This window comes from Macaca fascicularis, chromosome 20 (assembly GCF_037993035.2).
Source record: "Macaca fascicularis isolate 582-1 chromosome 20, T2T-MFA8v1.1".
Classification (NCBI taxonomy): Eukaryota; Metazoa; Chordata; class Mammalia; order Primates; family Cercopithecidae; genus Macaca; species Macaca fascicularis.
Window position 1 is genome coordinate 53,826,501 of NC_088394.1, and position 13,488 is coordinate 53,839,988.

A 13,488-nucleotide genomic window follows, 5' to 3' on the forward strand; every position below is an offset into this window, starting at 1 on the left:
TCTCCAGAGACTGGGGACATCTCGTGTGCAGTAAATCTGGGCATAGGCGCCCCCTGCTGGTCATGGGGCATGGACCAGCCAGGGCCTGAGAGCCCAGCCCTGCAGGCAGCTGGCTTAGTGCCAGCATGGCTAATAATCAAACAGTTCCCGTCACAGAGTCCTGGTCCACCCTGGCCCAAGAGCCCTCATTACAGCAAAGATGGACAGAGGGCAACCCAAAGAGTCAGAGCCCAGTCATGGACCCCCAGGAAAAAACAGACCCCTGGTGACAGCCCACCCACCTGGCTGTCTTGGAGATTTTTGACAATACTAACTGCTGACTGCTCACCCATTTTTGTCCCCTGCAAAATGTCACAATTAGATAAGCAGGTGTCAGATGTATGAGCAATGTTTGTGGAAAAAAGGTTTTAAGTTGAGAAAGTCTTATCCAAGTTTCTGTGATTATCTAGTTTGAGGACCATTTATCTAGATCAGGCCTTATTTCACAAATGGGGAAATTAAGGCTCAGAGAGGAAACAATAATAGGCCGGGCACGGTGGCTCATGCCTGTAATCCCAGCACTATGGGAGGCCAAGATGGGCATATCATTTGAGGTCAGGAGTTCGAGACCAGCCTGGGCAACATGGTGAGACCCGCCCCCCCATCTCTACTAAAAATACAAAAATCAACTGGGTGTGGTGGCGCATGCCTGTAATCCCAGCTCCTCAGGAGGCTGAGGCAGGAGAATCACTTGAACCTGGGAAGTGGAGGTTGCAGTGAGCCAAGATCATGCCACTGCACTCCAGCCTGGGCAACAGAACAAGACTCCATCTCTAATAATAATAATAACAATAATAATAATAATAATGTCAGCCAGACAGAGTCCCAAGGCCTTTACAGACATTATATCATTTAATCCTCCTAAAAGGTCCAGTTTACAGTTAAGAAAACTAAGGCTTAGAGCAGTTAACACACTTGCCCAGGACCCCTTAGCTGGTCTTGGAGAGAGGGTGGGGCTTGGGCGCCCTGACTCCAGAAACACCTCTCTAATCACGAAGGGCCTGCAGCCAGGGCAGGGGGTGCTGCTGTCCTAAGCCAGGCAGGTATAGGGAAGAGCTCCCTGCCCAGAGTAGACTCCTCCTCTTCCACATCATGAGTCGTGCTCATGACCTCCAGTTCCCCTGGGGAAGCCAACGGACCACCTTGGCTTGGCTCTGTCGGCAGAGACAGAGCTTTGACTATAACTTCTGCTTCCAGGCCCTGACCAACACCACCTCCCCCACCCGCTTCTCTCCCATCAGGGCAAGGAGGATGAGGATAAGAGCTTCGACATGCCCCACTCGTGGGTGGAACAGATTGAGATCTCCCCGGAAGGTATTTTCTATTTGTGTGTTCACTTACCCTCTCCAGATCCAGTTCCTGGGCCTCCAGAGAGGTCTGCGGCAGCAGTGAGGCGGGGGGACACAGCAGGGAATGCCGTGCTCCACATTTCCACCTTTCCCACCTTCAGCTGCACCCTCTTTCCCTCCCTCCTCCCTTCCTGCCACAAGCACTCAGCTTTGACCCCGAGGCCCTGACACCAGTCAGGCACACAGGGCGATGCAGCTTAGTGAGCATGTGTGGGATGATGGCATGTGGGCGGCAGCAAGGCCTGGGAACCCAGCCCATTCCCCTCTCACACTCTTCTACCCAGAGGAGGCTACGGGCAGTGCCCAGATGGTGCAGGGGGTCTCAGGACCGGAGAGGGGCAGGTAGAGAAGGCAGGAGGGCAGGGACTGTCATGCTCCATGTCAATATCTGCTGGTGCCCACCTAGGGAGCACTCAGGCCTATGGGGAGGGCATGGGCCATTTCATCAGGGTGGGAAGTGCCAGAGAGGGTGTCATGGGAACCCAGAGGAGGCGCACCCAGCCCAGCACTGGGGCTAGGGCCTGGGGATGGGTGAGCAGAAAGGGGTACCAGAAGTAGGCTAGAGGTCACCTGGGCAAAGTTTTGAAGGATCTGAAGGAGTCAGTCCAACAAGAGGAGGAGGGGATGATGGTGTTTCTGGCAGAGACCTGTACAAGCAAAGGCCTGGCAGTGGAATAGTGTGGTTGGCTGCGGGGCAGACCCTCTGATGGGGCTCAAATCCCATTCTTGGGTGGATTTGTGCTTCTGTCTGGTCTGAGAACCCCTCTAGGGCTGGGGCCACCCTGGTGATTATTCTCCTCGGCCTCCCTGGATCAGGCTTGGGGCCAGAGGAGTTCAGTACACAGAGAATGGGCAGTGGATGGATGAGTGGCTGGGCAGGGCTGGCCCTCCCTTCCCCCAAACTAGGAAGGATAGACCCCAGCTGACTGTGTCCACAGCATTTGAGACCCGCTGCCCGAACGGGAAGAAGGTGATTCAGTACAAGAGGGCAAAGCTGGAGAAGTGGGCCCCGTACCTCAACAGCAACGGCCTTGTGAGCCGCCTCACCACCTACGAGGACCTGGAGTGTAAGGGGGACTGCTCTGGCCATGGTTCCAGGCCCACCCAGGGGCGGGGGTGGCTTCTACTCTCTCTGGGGGCATTGCTGGCCTCTGTGTGCCTGGAGTAAGTAGGGGTTGAAGACTAGGGGAGCTGGCCTGGCTGCAGCAAATGTCCATCGGCCCCACAGGTACCAATATTTTGGAGATAAAGGAGTGGTACCAGAACCGGGAGGACATGCTGGAGCTGAAACACATAAACAAGACCACAGACCTGAAGATAGACTACTTCAAACCTGGCCACCCCCAGGCTCTGCGCGGTACGTGGCTCCCCTTTCCTGGGCCGGCCAGGAGCCTGGGGTAGAGGCCTCACACACCCTGTGGCAGGTGGTATGTGGTGGAAGGAACCAGCATACATATTACACAGGGGTTCTTGGGCAGCAAGCAGTAGAAGCTGCCCTGCCTCCCTCAGCAAACCCGATGTGTGGGAGGTCAGGGAAAGCTCAGAAAATCTAAGGAAACGTGACAAATGTTCCTCCAGGAAAGCTAAAAGGGGCACCACATGCCCGTTCAGTGGTTGGAATCAGGCCAGAACCTCACCATGAGGTCTCACGATGGAGGCCACATTTAAAGGAGGCAGTGCCGGGCACAGGGTCTCACACCTGTAATCCCAGTACTTTGGGAGGCCAACGTGGGCAGTTGAGCCCAGCGGTTCAAGACCAGCCTGAGATATATGGTGAAACCCCATCTCTACAAAAAATACAAAAATTAGCCAGGAGTGGTGGCACATGCTTGTAATCCCAACTACTCAGGAGACTGAGGCAGGAGAATCACTTGAACCCAGGAGGTCGAGGCTGCAGTGAGCCGAGATTATGCCACTTCACTCCAGCCTGGGTGACAGAGAGAGATCCTGTCTCAAGGAAAAAAAAAAAATCCTGACCAAGAAATTTACAAAAGAAAAGTATGGGGTAATATACATTTTTAAAAATGATCAACCTCATTTGGAGGTTGATATTGAAAAAAAGAAACTAATAAGGTCCCTAACCAATAAAGGACCCATCTTATAACCCCCATGTTGGCAAAGATGAAAAAAATGGTACTACTGGGTATGAACAAGTGTGGCAGCAACAGTCACTCTGTGTCACTGTTGATGGGACAGCAAATTGGAACTTTTATGGAGGATAGTTGGGCAAAATATTGATAATGACCACAAAACGTGTACGCTTTTGGCTGGGCACAGTGGCTTACACCAATAATCCCAGCACTTTGGGTGGATTGAGCTGAGATCGCGTCACTGCACTCCAGCCTGGGTGACAGAGCGAGGCTCCATCTCAAAAATTTTGTACACTTTTGGACCCAGCAACTCCATTGCTGATAATTTATTCTTAGCAAATAATGGACAAGAATGAAAAATGCGCGATGCAGATGTTCATCATGGTGTTGGTAATAATCAGAAAAAGTTGTACACAACCTAAACACTCAGCAATAGGGAACTGGTTCCATAGCTAACCTCATCCATAATGTGGGGCTGTCTTCTCCCTGGGCCTGGGGTTGGGCGATCAAGCCAGCAGCCATACTTCCTAGTGCTCATGTAGCTGTCTCCTCCCACCTCCCGCTCCCCACCCAGTGCACTCGTACAAGTCCATGCAACCTGAGATGGACCGTGTCATTGAGTTTTATGAAACGGCCCGTGTGGATGGCCTGGTAAAGCGGGAGGAGACAGCCAGGACAATGACAGAGTACTATCAAGGACGCCCAGACTTCCTTTCCTACCGCCACGCCAACTTCCGACCCCGAGTCAAGAAGCTCGCTCTGAGCAGTGCAGAGTCAAACCCCCGGCCCATTGTGGTAAGAGCTCGCCGGGGCTGGGAACAGGTCACCCTCCCTCTCTGGCAGCTGATGTCACCTCTGAATGGTGAGAGCCCTGGCTCTGGGGTGGCATTAAGGCCTGAGACATATCCAAGGGCACCAATGATGAACGAAGCATTTTACCAAATGTATTAGTCTGTTCTCACGCTGCTATTAAGAAATACCTGAGACTGGGTAATTTATAAAGAAAAGAAGCTTCATTGACTCAGTTCCGCATGGCTGGGGAGCCCTTAGGAAACTTAGCATCATGGCAGAAGAGTCCTTTTCACCCGGCAGCAGGAGCGTGAATAAGTGCGGAGCAAAGGGGGAAACCGCTTATAAAAACCATCAGATCTCAGGAGAACTCACTCACTATCATGAGAATAGCATGGGGGAAACGACCGCCATGATTCAATTATCTCCACCTGGTCCCGCCCTTGACCTATGGGGATTATTACAATTCAAGGTGAGATTTGGGTGGGAGAACATGAAGCCAAATCATATCACCAAATGCACCATCCTGGGGTTGTCTGGTGCCAGACTGTGCCCTCAACCATGGGGCCAAGGATGTGTTATTTCCTTATTGTTATGCAAAAATACACACTTATGACTAAACATTTGAAAAACATGTAAGAATGTAGAGAAAAGCAAAAATATCTCAGAATGGCATCTCTCATATATTACCATGGATTATAAGTTTGGTTTTGAGAGTTTTTTCTAATGTAATTGAGATAGGGACCTGGGAATTATAGTCCCTGTATTACCCACTTAACATGAAATTGTGCATTTTCCCCTCCATGTCATTACAATTTAGTTGGCAACTGTGTGTAATGGCAGCATGCAAAGAAGCTCTTTCTAGCAGTAAGGGATGTCTAGGGGTCTAGCAATGGAGTAGGCTGCCTGCAGAGGTAGTGAGCTCCCCATCTCTTAAGGTAGGCAAGCAGAGTCTTGAAGGAGCTGAGGAGGGGCCCACCACCATACGGGACTGGAGTGGCCTGTCCCTGAGAACCCACGAAATCCATTGTCTGCTTAAGAGGGGCTATTCCACGTGAATCTCCAAACAACCCCAGACTCCAGGGTCCTGAAGGTCCGTTGCTCCTGCCTTCGGGCATGCAGAGAAATCTCTCACACCCTCATCCTTTCCTTGTTCTCGCCTCCCAGAAAATCACAGAGCAGTTCTTCCGCAACCCAGCGAAGCCCGCAGAGGAGGACGTGGCAGAGCGCGTGTTTCTGCTGGCGGAGGAGCGCATCCAGCTGCGCTACCACTGCCGCGACGACCACATCACAGCCTCCAAGCGCGAGTTCCTGCGGCGCACCGAGGTGGACAGCAAAGGCAACAAGATCATCATGACGCCCGACATGTGCATCAGCTTCGAGGTGGGCATGGGGACCACGGCGGGCAGGTGTCGGGTGTAGGAGGAACCGGAGCTCTTTGTCTTATTCCAGCAACGTGGGAGAACCTGGATGGGCACTGGTGAATCCCGGCCCCGAAATTCATCTTTGCCCCTTGGGAAAACCAAAAGTTCCCATCTGGGGACCCTTCTCTTTGCAGCTCCTCTGAAAATCTTCCCTTTTCTACCAAAAAAAGAGAATTCAGCAGGCTAAGACGACTCCTCATGCTCCCCACTCCTGGTCAGGGCAAACCTCAGATCCTAGGGAGGCTCTGGGGGAGGGGAAGATTCTCACCACCTCTGAGGGGCTAGCCTTCCTAGTCAAACCCTCACTCTCCTGGCACAGTCCCCAGCTTTTCTGAGTCTTCAGTTTCTCTATTATTATTATCTGTGTTTTTATAAGTGAGAAAATTAAGGCTCAGAGAGGTTTAGCAACTTGCTCGAGGTGACACAGCTAGAAAGTGGCAGGGGTAGATTTGAACCCAGGTGATCCTATGCGCCGATCATGGCAGCCTCTCTGTGTTACCGAGGTGGTTGTTGTCCCAGGTGGAGCCCATGGAGCACACCAAGAAGCTGCTCTACCAGTACGAGGCCATGATGCACCTGAAGAGGGAGGAGAAGCTGTCCAGACATCAGGTCTGGGAGTCAGAGCTGGAGGTAGGGTCCTATGGGAGAGTGAGCAGGTGGGCGGTATCTTTGTTTGTGAGATAGGGTCTCGCTCTGTAACCCAGGCTGGAATGCAGTGGTGCAGTGATGGCTGTACATCCCGGGCTCAGGTGATCCTCCCACCTCATCCTCCCAGGTAACTGGGACTACTAGCGCACACCACTATGCCTGGCTAATTTCTTGTTTTTGTTTTTGTTTTTTAACAGACAGGGTTTTTCCATTTTGCCCAGGATGGTCCACACTCCTGAACTCATGCGATCCGCCCTCCTTGACTTCCCAAAGTGCTGGGGTTACAGGAGTGGGGGGCGTCTTCATCACGCCCTCCAACACTTCTCATTTCAGGTGCTGGAGATCCTGAAGCTTCGAGAGGAAGAGGAGGCGGCGCACACGCTGACCATCTCCATCTATGACACCAAGCGGAATGAGAAGAGCAAGGAATATCGAGAGGCCATGGTCAGTCCCAATCCCTTCTCCAGGCCCCAGCTTTTCCTAGACCCCCCTGGCCTCCAGGGTGGTGGGGACCATGAGGGATTCTGCTGAGAAACCCTCTGTGGGGGATACGGTTATTGATACCATGCGGTCATCCTTGCTGCCGAGCTGACCGTTTCTATGGTTCATCCCAAAGAGTACCTGGGATTTGGGCAAGGTCTCCCCCCATCCCCAGGAGCTGTAGCCGAGCCAAGGCCTGTGGTTGGGAAAAGAATTAAAATTATGTGCCCACCTCTACTCAGGGCTCCCACTGAGGTTGCACCCTGGGTCAGTGGCCCCAGTGAGCTACCTCTGGCTCCAGGCCTGAGCAATCCTGCTCTCCAGCACAGGGAGGGCATTTGGGTTACACCCTCAGGTTGCAAGGCCCCACCTGGTTTTCAGGGCTGGCTTCTGAATCCCTTTCACCAACCAAGCTGAGATTTCTAAAAATAGTTTGGGGATCGTGAGGCAGGACGGTGCATCAGATGACCGTTCTCAGATCCCAGGGGAAGGTGTCTGCCCCCACGTCTCCAACTTCACCACCCCCTGTCTGCAGATGTAGGACACAGTCCCCAGGGTGGAAAAGAAAAGTGAAGGGAGTTACTGGCAGTTTTTAACTAACATCATTAATAACCACTACCATTGACTGAATAAGCATCTGCTGTGGATCGTCAGGCATCAGGCTGCGTGCTTTACAGACATGATCCTGTCAGATCCTCAGAGAAGGAAACCAAAGCTCAGGTAGAGAGACACAAATTCATGTAAGAAAAAAAGAGTTGGCTGTCACCAGTAAACACAGGTCCAGAGGCCGGGCACAGTGGCTCACGCTTGCAATCTCAGCACTTTGGGAGGCCGAGGCAGGCTTATTATAAGGTCAGGAGATCGAGACCATCCTGGCTAACACGGTGAAACCCCATCTTTACTAAAAATACAAAAAATTAGCCGGGCGTGGTGACAGGTGCCTGTAGTCCCAGCTACTCGGGAGGCTGAGGCAGGAGAATGGTGTGAACCCCAGAGGCGGAGCTGGCAGTGAGCCAAGATCACACCACTGCACTACAGCCTGGGCAACAGAGCAAGACTCCGTCTCAAAAAAAAAAAAAAAAAACACAAAAACCCACAGGTCCAGAGACCAGCATGCAAGCCCTTCTAAGGCCTGTCTTGGAGGCGCCATGCACCGGGACCTGGCTGTGAGGTCTGGCTTTGTGCTGGCACACTGCTGATGCAGAGCTGGAGAGGTCTCTGCAGTTCCTGCTGATCCAGCTGACTGCCCCTCACCCTTACAGGAGCGCGTGATGCATGAAGAGCACCTGCGGCAGGTGGAGACCCAGCTGGACTACCTGGCCCCATTCCTGGCCCAGCTCCCGCCAGGAGAGAAACTAACACGCTGGCAGGCGGTGCGCCTCAAGGATGAGTGCCTCAGCGACTTCAAGCAGCGGCTCATCAACAAGGCCAACCTCATCCAGGCCCGCTTTGAGAAGGTGCCTCCAGCGCCTTTGTTGGGGAAGGGATCTCAGCATCTGCATCCAGAAAATGGGCCCAGGGCTGTCTGCCCACCACCTCACAGGCTTATGAGGGCCTGATGAGGGGGATGAATATGTCAACGCTTGGAGTTTCCAAATGACTGAGTTGTTCCTCCTCACACTTGTTTATCAGATAGACAAATGGATAGGGAGATGGATGGGTGTATGTATGGATAGGTGGGTGGGTGGATGGGTGGATGGATGGATGGATGGATGGATGAATAGATGGGTAGACGAATGGATGGGTAGATAGATGGATGAATAGGTAGATAGATGGGTGGGTGGATTGATAGGTGGATAGATGGATGGATGGGTGAATGAATAGATGAGTGGGTGGATGGGTGCATAAATGGATGGATGGGTAGATGGATGCGAGGATGAATGGATGGGTGAGTAGATAGATAGGTGTATGGGTATATGTATGGATAGGTAGGTGGATGGATGGGTGGGTGGATGAGTGGGTGGGTAGATGGATGAATGGTTGGATGGGTGGATGGATGAATGGATGAGTGAGTGAGTGGGTGGATGGATGGATGAGTGGGTGGATAGATGGATGGGTGGATGAGTGAGTGAGTGGGCAGATGGATGAGTGGGTGAGTGGATGGATGAGTGGGCAGGCGGATGGATGAATGGATGGATGGGTGGATAGATGGATGGATGATTGGGGGATGAGTGAGTGGGTGGGTGAATGGATGAGTGGGTGGGTAGATGGATGGATGGATGGAAGGATGGTTGGGTGAGTGGGTGGATGGATGAGTGGGTGGATGGGTGAGTGGGTGGGTGGATGGATGAATGGATGGATGGATGGATGGATGCGTGAGTGGGTAGATGAGTGAGTGAGAGGGTGGGTGGATGGATGGATGAATGGATGGGTGGGTGGGTGGATGGATGAATGGATGGATGGGTGGATGGATGGATGAATGGATGGGTGGATGAGTGAGTGGGTGGGTGGATGGATGAGTGGGTGGGTGGATGGGTGGATGGATGGACGGATGGTTGGTGAGTGAGTGTGTGGATGGATGAGTAGGTGGATGGGTGAGTGGGTGGGTGGGTGGATGGATGGATGGGTGGATGGATGGATAAATGGATGGGTGGATGAGTGAGTGGGTGGGTGGATGGATGAGTGGGTGGGTGGGTGGGTGGATGGGTGGATGGATGGATGGATGGATGGATGGATGAGTGAGTGGGTAGATGAGTGAGTGGGTGGGTGGATGGATGGATGGATGGATGGATGGGTGGGTGGATGGATGAATGAATGGATGGGTAGATGGATGGATGAATGGATGGGTGGATGAGTGAGTGAGTGGGTGGGTGGATGGATGGGTGGATGGATGAGTGGATGGATGGATGGGCGAGTGGATAGATGGGCAGTTGGATGGATGAGTGGATGGACGCATGGACGGATGGATGGATGGATGAATGGATGGGCAGGGATGAGTGGAGGGATGGGCAGAGGAATAGATGGGCAGATGGCTGGGTAGACAGATGGTACATTATAACAACTCCTAGTCCTTGACCCATTTTTGTTGGTCAGGCACACACCATGTAGTTCCCATGCACTACTAAGATTATGTCACTTAATCTTCACAAGGAGCTCTACAAGGGGAGGGGGTAGTACAATGACCCTCATTTTGTAGACAAGAAATTGCAGGTTCTGAAAATGCCAGTAACTTGTCCAGAGCTACATGGCTCTCTCAGTCTTGACCCCTGCTCTGACTTCATAGACATGACATCCCTATAAACATGACCCCACTGGCTCCCACCCAAGATATTTTGTGGCCTCTGCCTCTGTGGCAGCTATGGATAGGTGGCTTGTGTGGGTGGGGACAGTGGGGCCAACTGTCATGGGGCTGTCTAGTGACCAATGGGATTGCAGCCTGCAGCCTGGGTGAAGGTCAGCCTTGTCAGTCCTCCTTCTCTGTCCTCCCTATGACCACAGGAGACCCAGGAGCTGCAAAAGAAGCAGCAGTGGTACCAGGAGAACCAGGTGACGCTGACACCTGAGGATGAAGACCTGTACCTGAGTTACTGCTCTCAGGCCATGTTCCGCATTCGCATCCTGGAGCAGCGCCTCAATCGGTGAGCAGGGAGGGCAGGTAGAGAGAACCCAGTGGGAGGCTGGACCACCAGCTTTGTTACCCCTTACCCTCTTTTCTTGCCCCTCTGACTTCAGACACAAGGAACTGGCCCCACTGAAGTACCTGGCTCTGGAGGAAAAGCTCTACAAGGACCCACGCCTGGGGGAGCTCCAGAAAATATTCGCTTGATGTCTCTCCTGGGGCCTCAGCCAGAACTGCCAGAGAAAGGAAACCTCTTCCCTGGAGCCTGGCTCCTGTGTTCCCTCTACCCAGCCAATGCCTGTTTACACAGACACCTGGCCTCACTGCCAGCCCACCTCTCCTACAGCCCTGTTTGTTCCTGCTTCTCTTGATTTTCCTGTAAATAGACACACTCTTAATTGGCCATTTGTGCCTCGCACTTCACAAGCTCCAGCAGCAGGCTTTCTCTTCTTAACGTTATCTATAGCCTGGGACCACCTGCTTCCTCCCCTTGGCCCTGTCATTTACTTCCTGTCCTTCTCTCCGTTGGAATGTCTGGTCTTCACAGCACCTCTGCAGATGGTCCTGCAGCCATCTGCAAACAACTGGTTAGATCTCAGTGTGACTAGGGTGGCCCACCTCACCAGGTGGGATGGGGAAAGCTAAGATGCATGCCCCAGGATTTGAGGGCTGAATCCCAGATCCTCTTCTTACCAGATACCACTTACCAATCTGTAGAATGGGGTAGCATTGTTGCATTAAATATGACTTATGGCCAGGTGTGGGGCTTACACCTGTAATCTCAACATATAGGGAGGCTGAGGTAGGAGGATCGCTTGAGCCCAGGAGTTTGAGACCCGCCTGGGCAACATAGTAAGAAAGACCCCATCTCTTAAAAAAAAAAAAAAAAAAAAAAAAAAGCCAGGCATGGTGGCATGAGTCTGCAGTCCCAGCTACTCAGGAGGCTGAGGTAGGAAGATCACTTTCACCTACGAAGTCAAGGCTGCAGTGAGCCATGATTGTACCACTGCACTTCAGCCTGAGCAACAGATTAAAATCCTGTCTCAGAAAAACAACAACAACAACAACAAAAAAAAAAAAAAAAAAGAAAAGAAAAGACAAGACATAAAGCAGGGAGGCTGGGAATGGCACATAGAAAGCAGTCATTAAATGTTAGCTTAAAAAATAGCCAAAAAACACATGAAATGGTTGTCAAATTCATGAGTCATCTGGGAAATGAAATGTCACAACACCCTCCAGTGTGAAAAAAATAAAAAGTACTGGTGATGATGAGAAACAACTGGAACTCCTAAATAACCTTCCTAGTGAAAGTATAAATCAGTACAACCATTTTGGAAAACTGCTTGGCATTATCTATTAAAGCTAAACTAAAGCCCAACAATTCTACCCTTAGATTCTACTCCAATCCATCATTCATCAAGTAAGAATGATGAACAACTCAACAGAAATGTAGATAGATAGCTATCTGCCAAAAGGCATGTGCTAGAATGTTCATAGCAGCATTACTGATAATAGCACCATACTTGGAAGTTACCCAAATGTCCATCAAGAGCAGAATGGATACATAAATTGTGGTCTTCAGATATTTTGGGTTGTGTTTAACTGCTTAGGGAGAATGCTACTGGCATCTAGTGCATACAGGCCAGGGATGCTGCTAAACATTCTACAAAGCCCAGAACAGCTCTCCACAGCAAATAATGATCTAGCTCCAAATGCCAATAATATTGAGGTTATGGAGTGTATTAGTCTGTTTTCACACTGCTGGTAAAGACATACTCAAGACTGGGTAATTTGTAAAGAAAAAAAGGTTTAATGGACTCACAGTTCCACATGGCTGGGGAGCCCTCACAATCACGGCAGAAGGCGAAAGGCACTTCTTACATGGTGGCAGACGAGAGAACGAGAACCAAGGTAAAGGGAAAATCCCTTATAAAATTATCAGATCTCATGAGACTAATTCACTACCATGAGAACAGTACAGGGGAAACCGCTTCCATGATTCAATTATCTCCCACTGGGTTCCTCCCATATGTGGGAATTATGGGAGCTACAATTAACAAGATGAGATTTGGGTGGGGACACAGCCAAACCATATCATAGAGCGAGCGATGAAAATGAATGAACTTGCAACACAACTATATGGAATGATATGGTCGAACTGCCTAAGTATAATGTCAAAAGATTCAAGACACAAAAGTACATACTGAATGATTCCATTTATGTAAAGAACAAAAATAAGCAAAATTAATTGGTGATATTAGAAGTCAGGACAACCATCACTCTTGGAGTGTGAGGGTTAGTGAATAGATGTGAGCATGGAGCCCTGGGAGGGGATTCTGGTTTCTGGTCATGTTCTGCTTTTTGACCTGGATGTGTTCAGTTTGTAAAAATTCATCAACCTTGTACACTTACAATGTGTCCTCTGGAGTGTTTTTAAGTGCTTGTTGTCATGAATCTAATCAAGCCTTTAGCCCTAACTTAAGAAATTCAAGGGAAGAAATGCATTTAAGAAGAACTTCCATCGAACAAGAACTTCGGGAAATTCAGGTAAATGACACTAAAAGGAAACATTCCTAACGTGGGACAATCTACTAGGTAAATGGCCTGATCTCTTCAAAAGATCGATGTCATACAAATAAAAAGTTGGGGACAGAAATGGAAAGAACTTAAAAGAGTCAAGTGTGCTGAATACTGATTGGTTCCTAGTTAGAAAAAAAAGTCATAAAAGGTTTTTGGGATGACTGGGGACATGTGAAAATGGACTGGTTGTTAGAGAATTAAATTTTCTTAGCAGTGGTGATACAATGGTTATGTAGAATAAGGTCATTATTTTTATTTTATTTTTTTGAGACGGAGTCTCGCTCTGTCGCCTAGGCTGGAGTGCAGTGGCAGGATCTCAGCTCACTGCAAGCTCTGCCTCCTGGGTTCACACCATTCTTCTGACTCAGCCTCCCGAGTAGCTGGGACTACAGGCGCCCGCCACCACGCCCGGCTAATTTTTTGTATTTTTAGTAGAGACAGGGTTTCACAGTGTTAGCCAGATGGTCTCGATCTCTTGACCTCGTGATTTGCCCACCTCGGGCTCCCAAAGTGCTGGGATTACAGGCGTG

At 50.6% G+C, this 13,488-nt stretch overlaps 1 protein-coding gene across 1 annotated transcript in view; it reads left to right on the plus strand.

Annotated features, from left to right (window-relative positions):
- DRC7 (dynein regulatory complex subunit 7) overlaps positions 1 to 10,794 on the plus strand; it is a 34,675-nt gene extending 23,881 nt beyond the window's left edge. Inside the window, exons 9-18 of the mRNA XM_045382056.3 lie at positions 1,281 to 1,353; positions 2,327 to 2,455; positions 2,617 to 2,745; positions 4,053 to 4,273; positions 5,435 to 5,650; positions 6,211 to 6,321; positions 6,673 to 6,783; positions 8,082 to 8,276; positions 10,258 to 10,397; positions 10,492 to 10,794. Of these exons, the coding sequence (XP_045237991.1) occupies positions 1,281 to 1,353; positions 2,327 to 2,455; positions 2,617 to 2,745; positions 4,053 to 4,273; positions 5,435 to 5,650; positions 6,211 to 6,321; positions 6,673 to 6,783; positions 8,082 to 8,276; positions 10,258 to 10,397; positions 10,492 to 10,585 (1,419 nt within the window). The 3' untranslated portion in view covers positions 10,586 to 10,794. The remainder of the gene's footprint in view (positions 1 to 1,280; positions 1,354 to 2,326; positions 2,456 to 2,616; positions 2,746 to 4,052; positions 4,274 to 5,434; positions 5,651 to 6,210; positions 6,322 to 6,672; positions 6,784 to 8,081; positions 8,277 to 10,257; positions 10,398 to 10,491) is intronic.
- Positions 10,795 to 13,488: the final 2,694 nt, after the last annotated feature.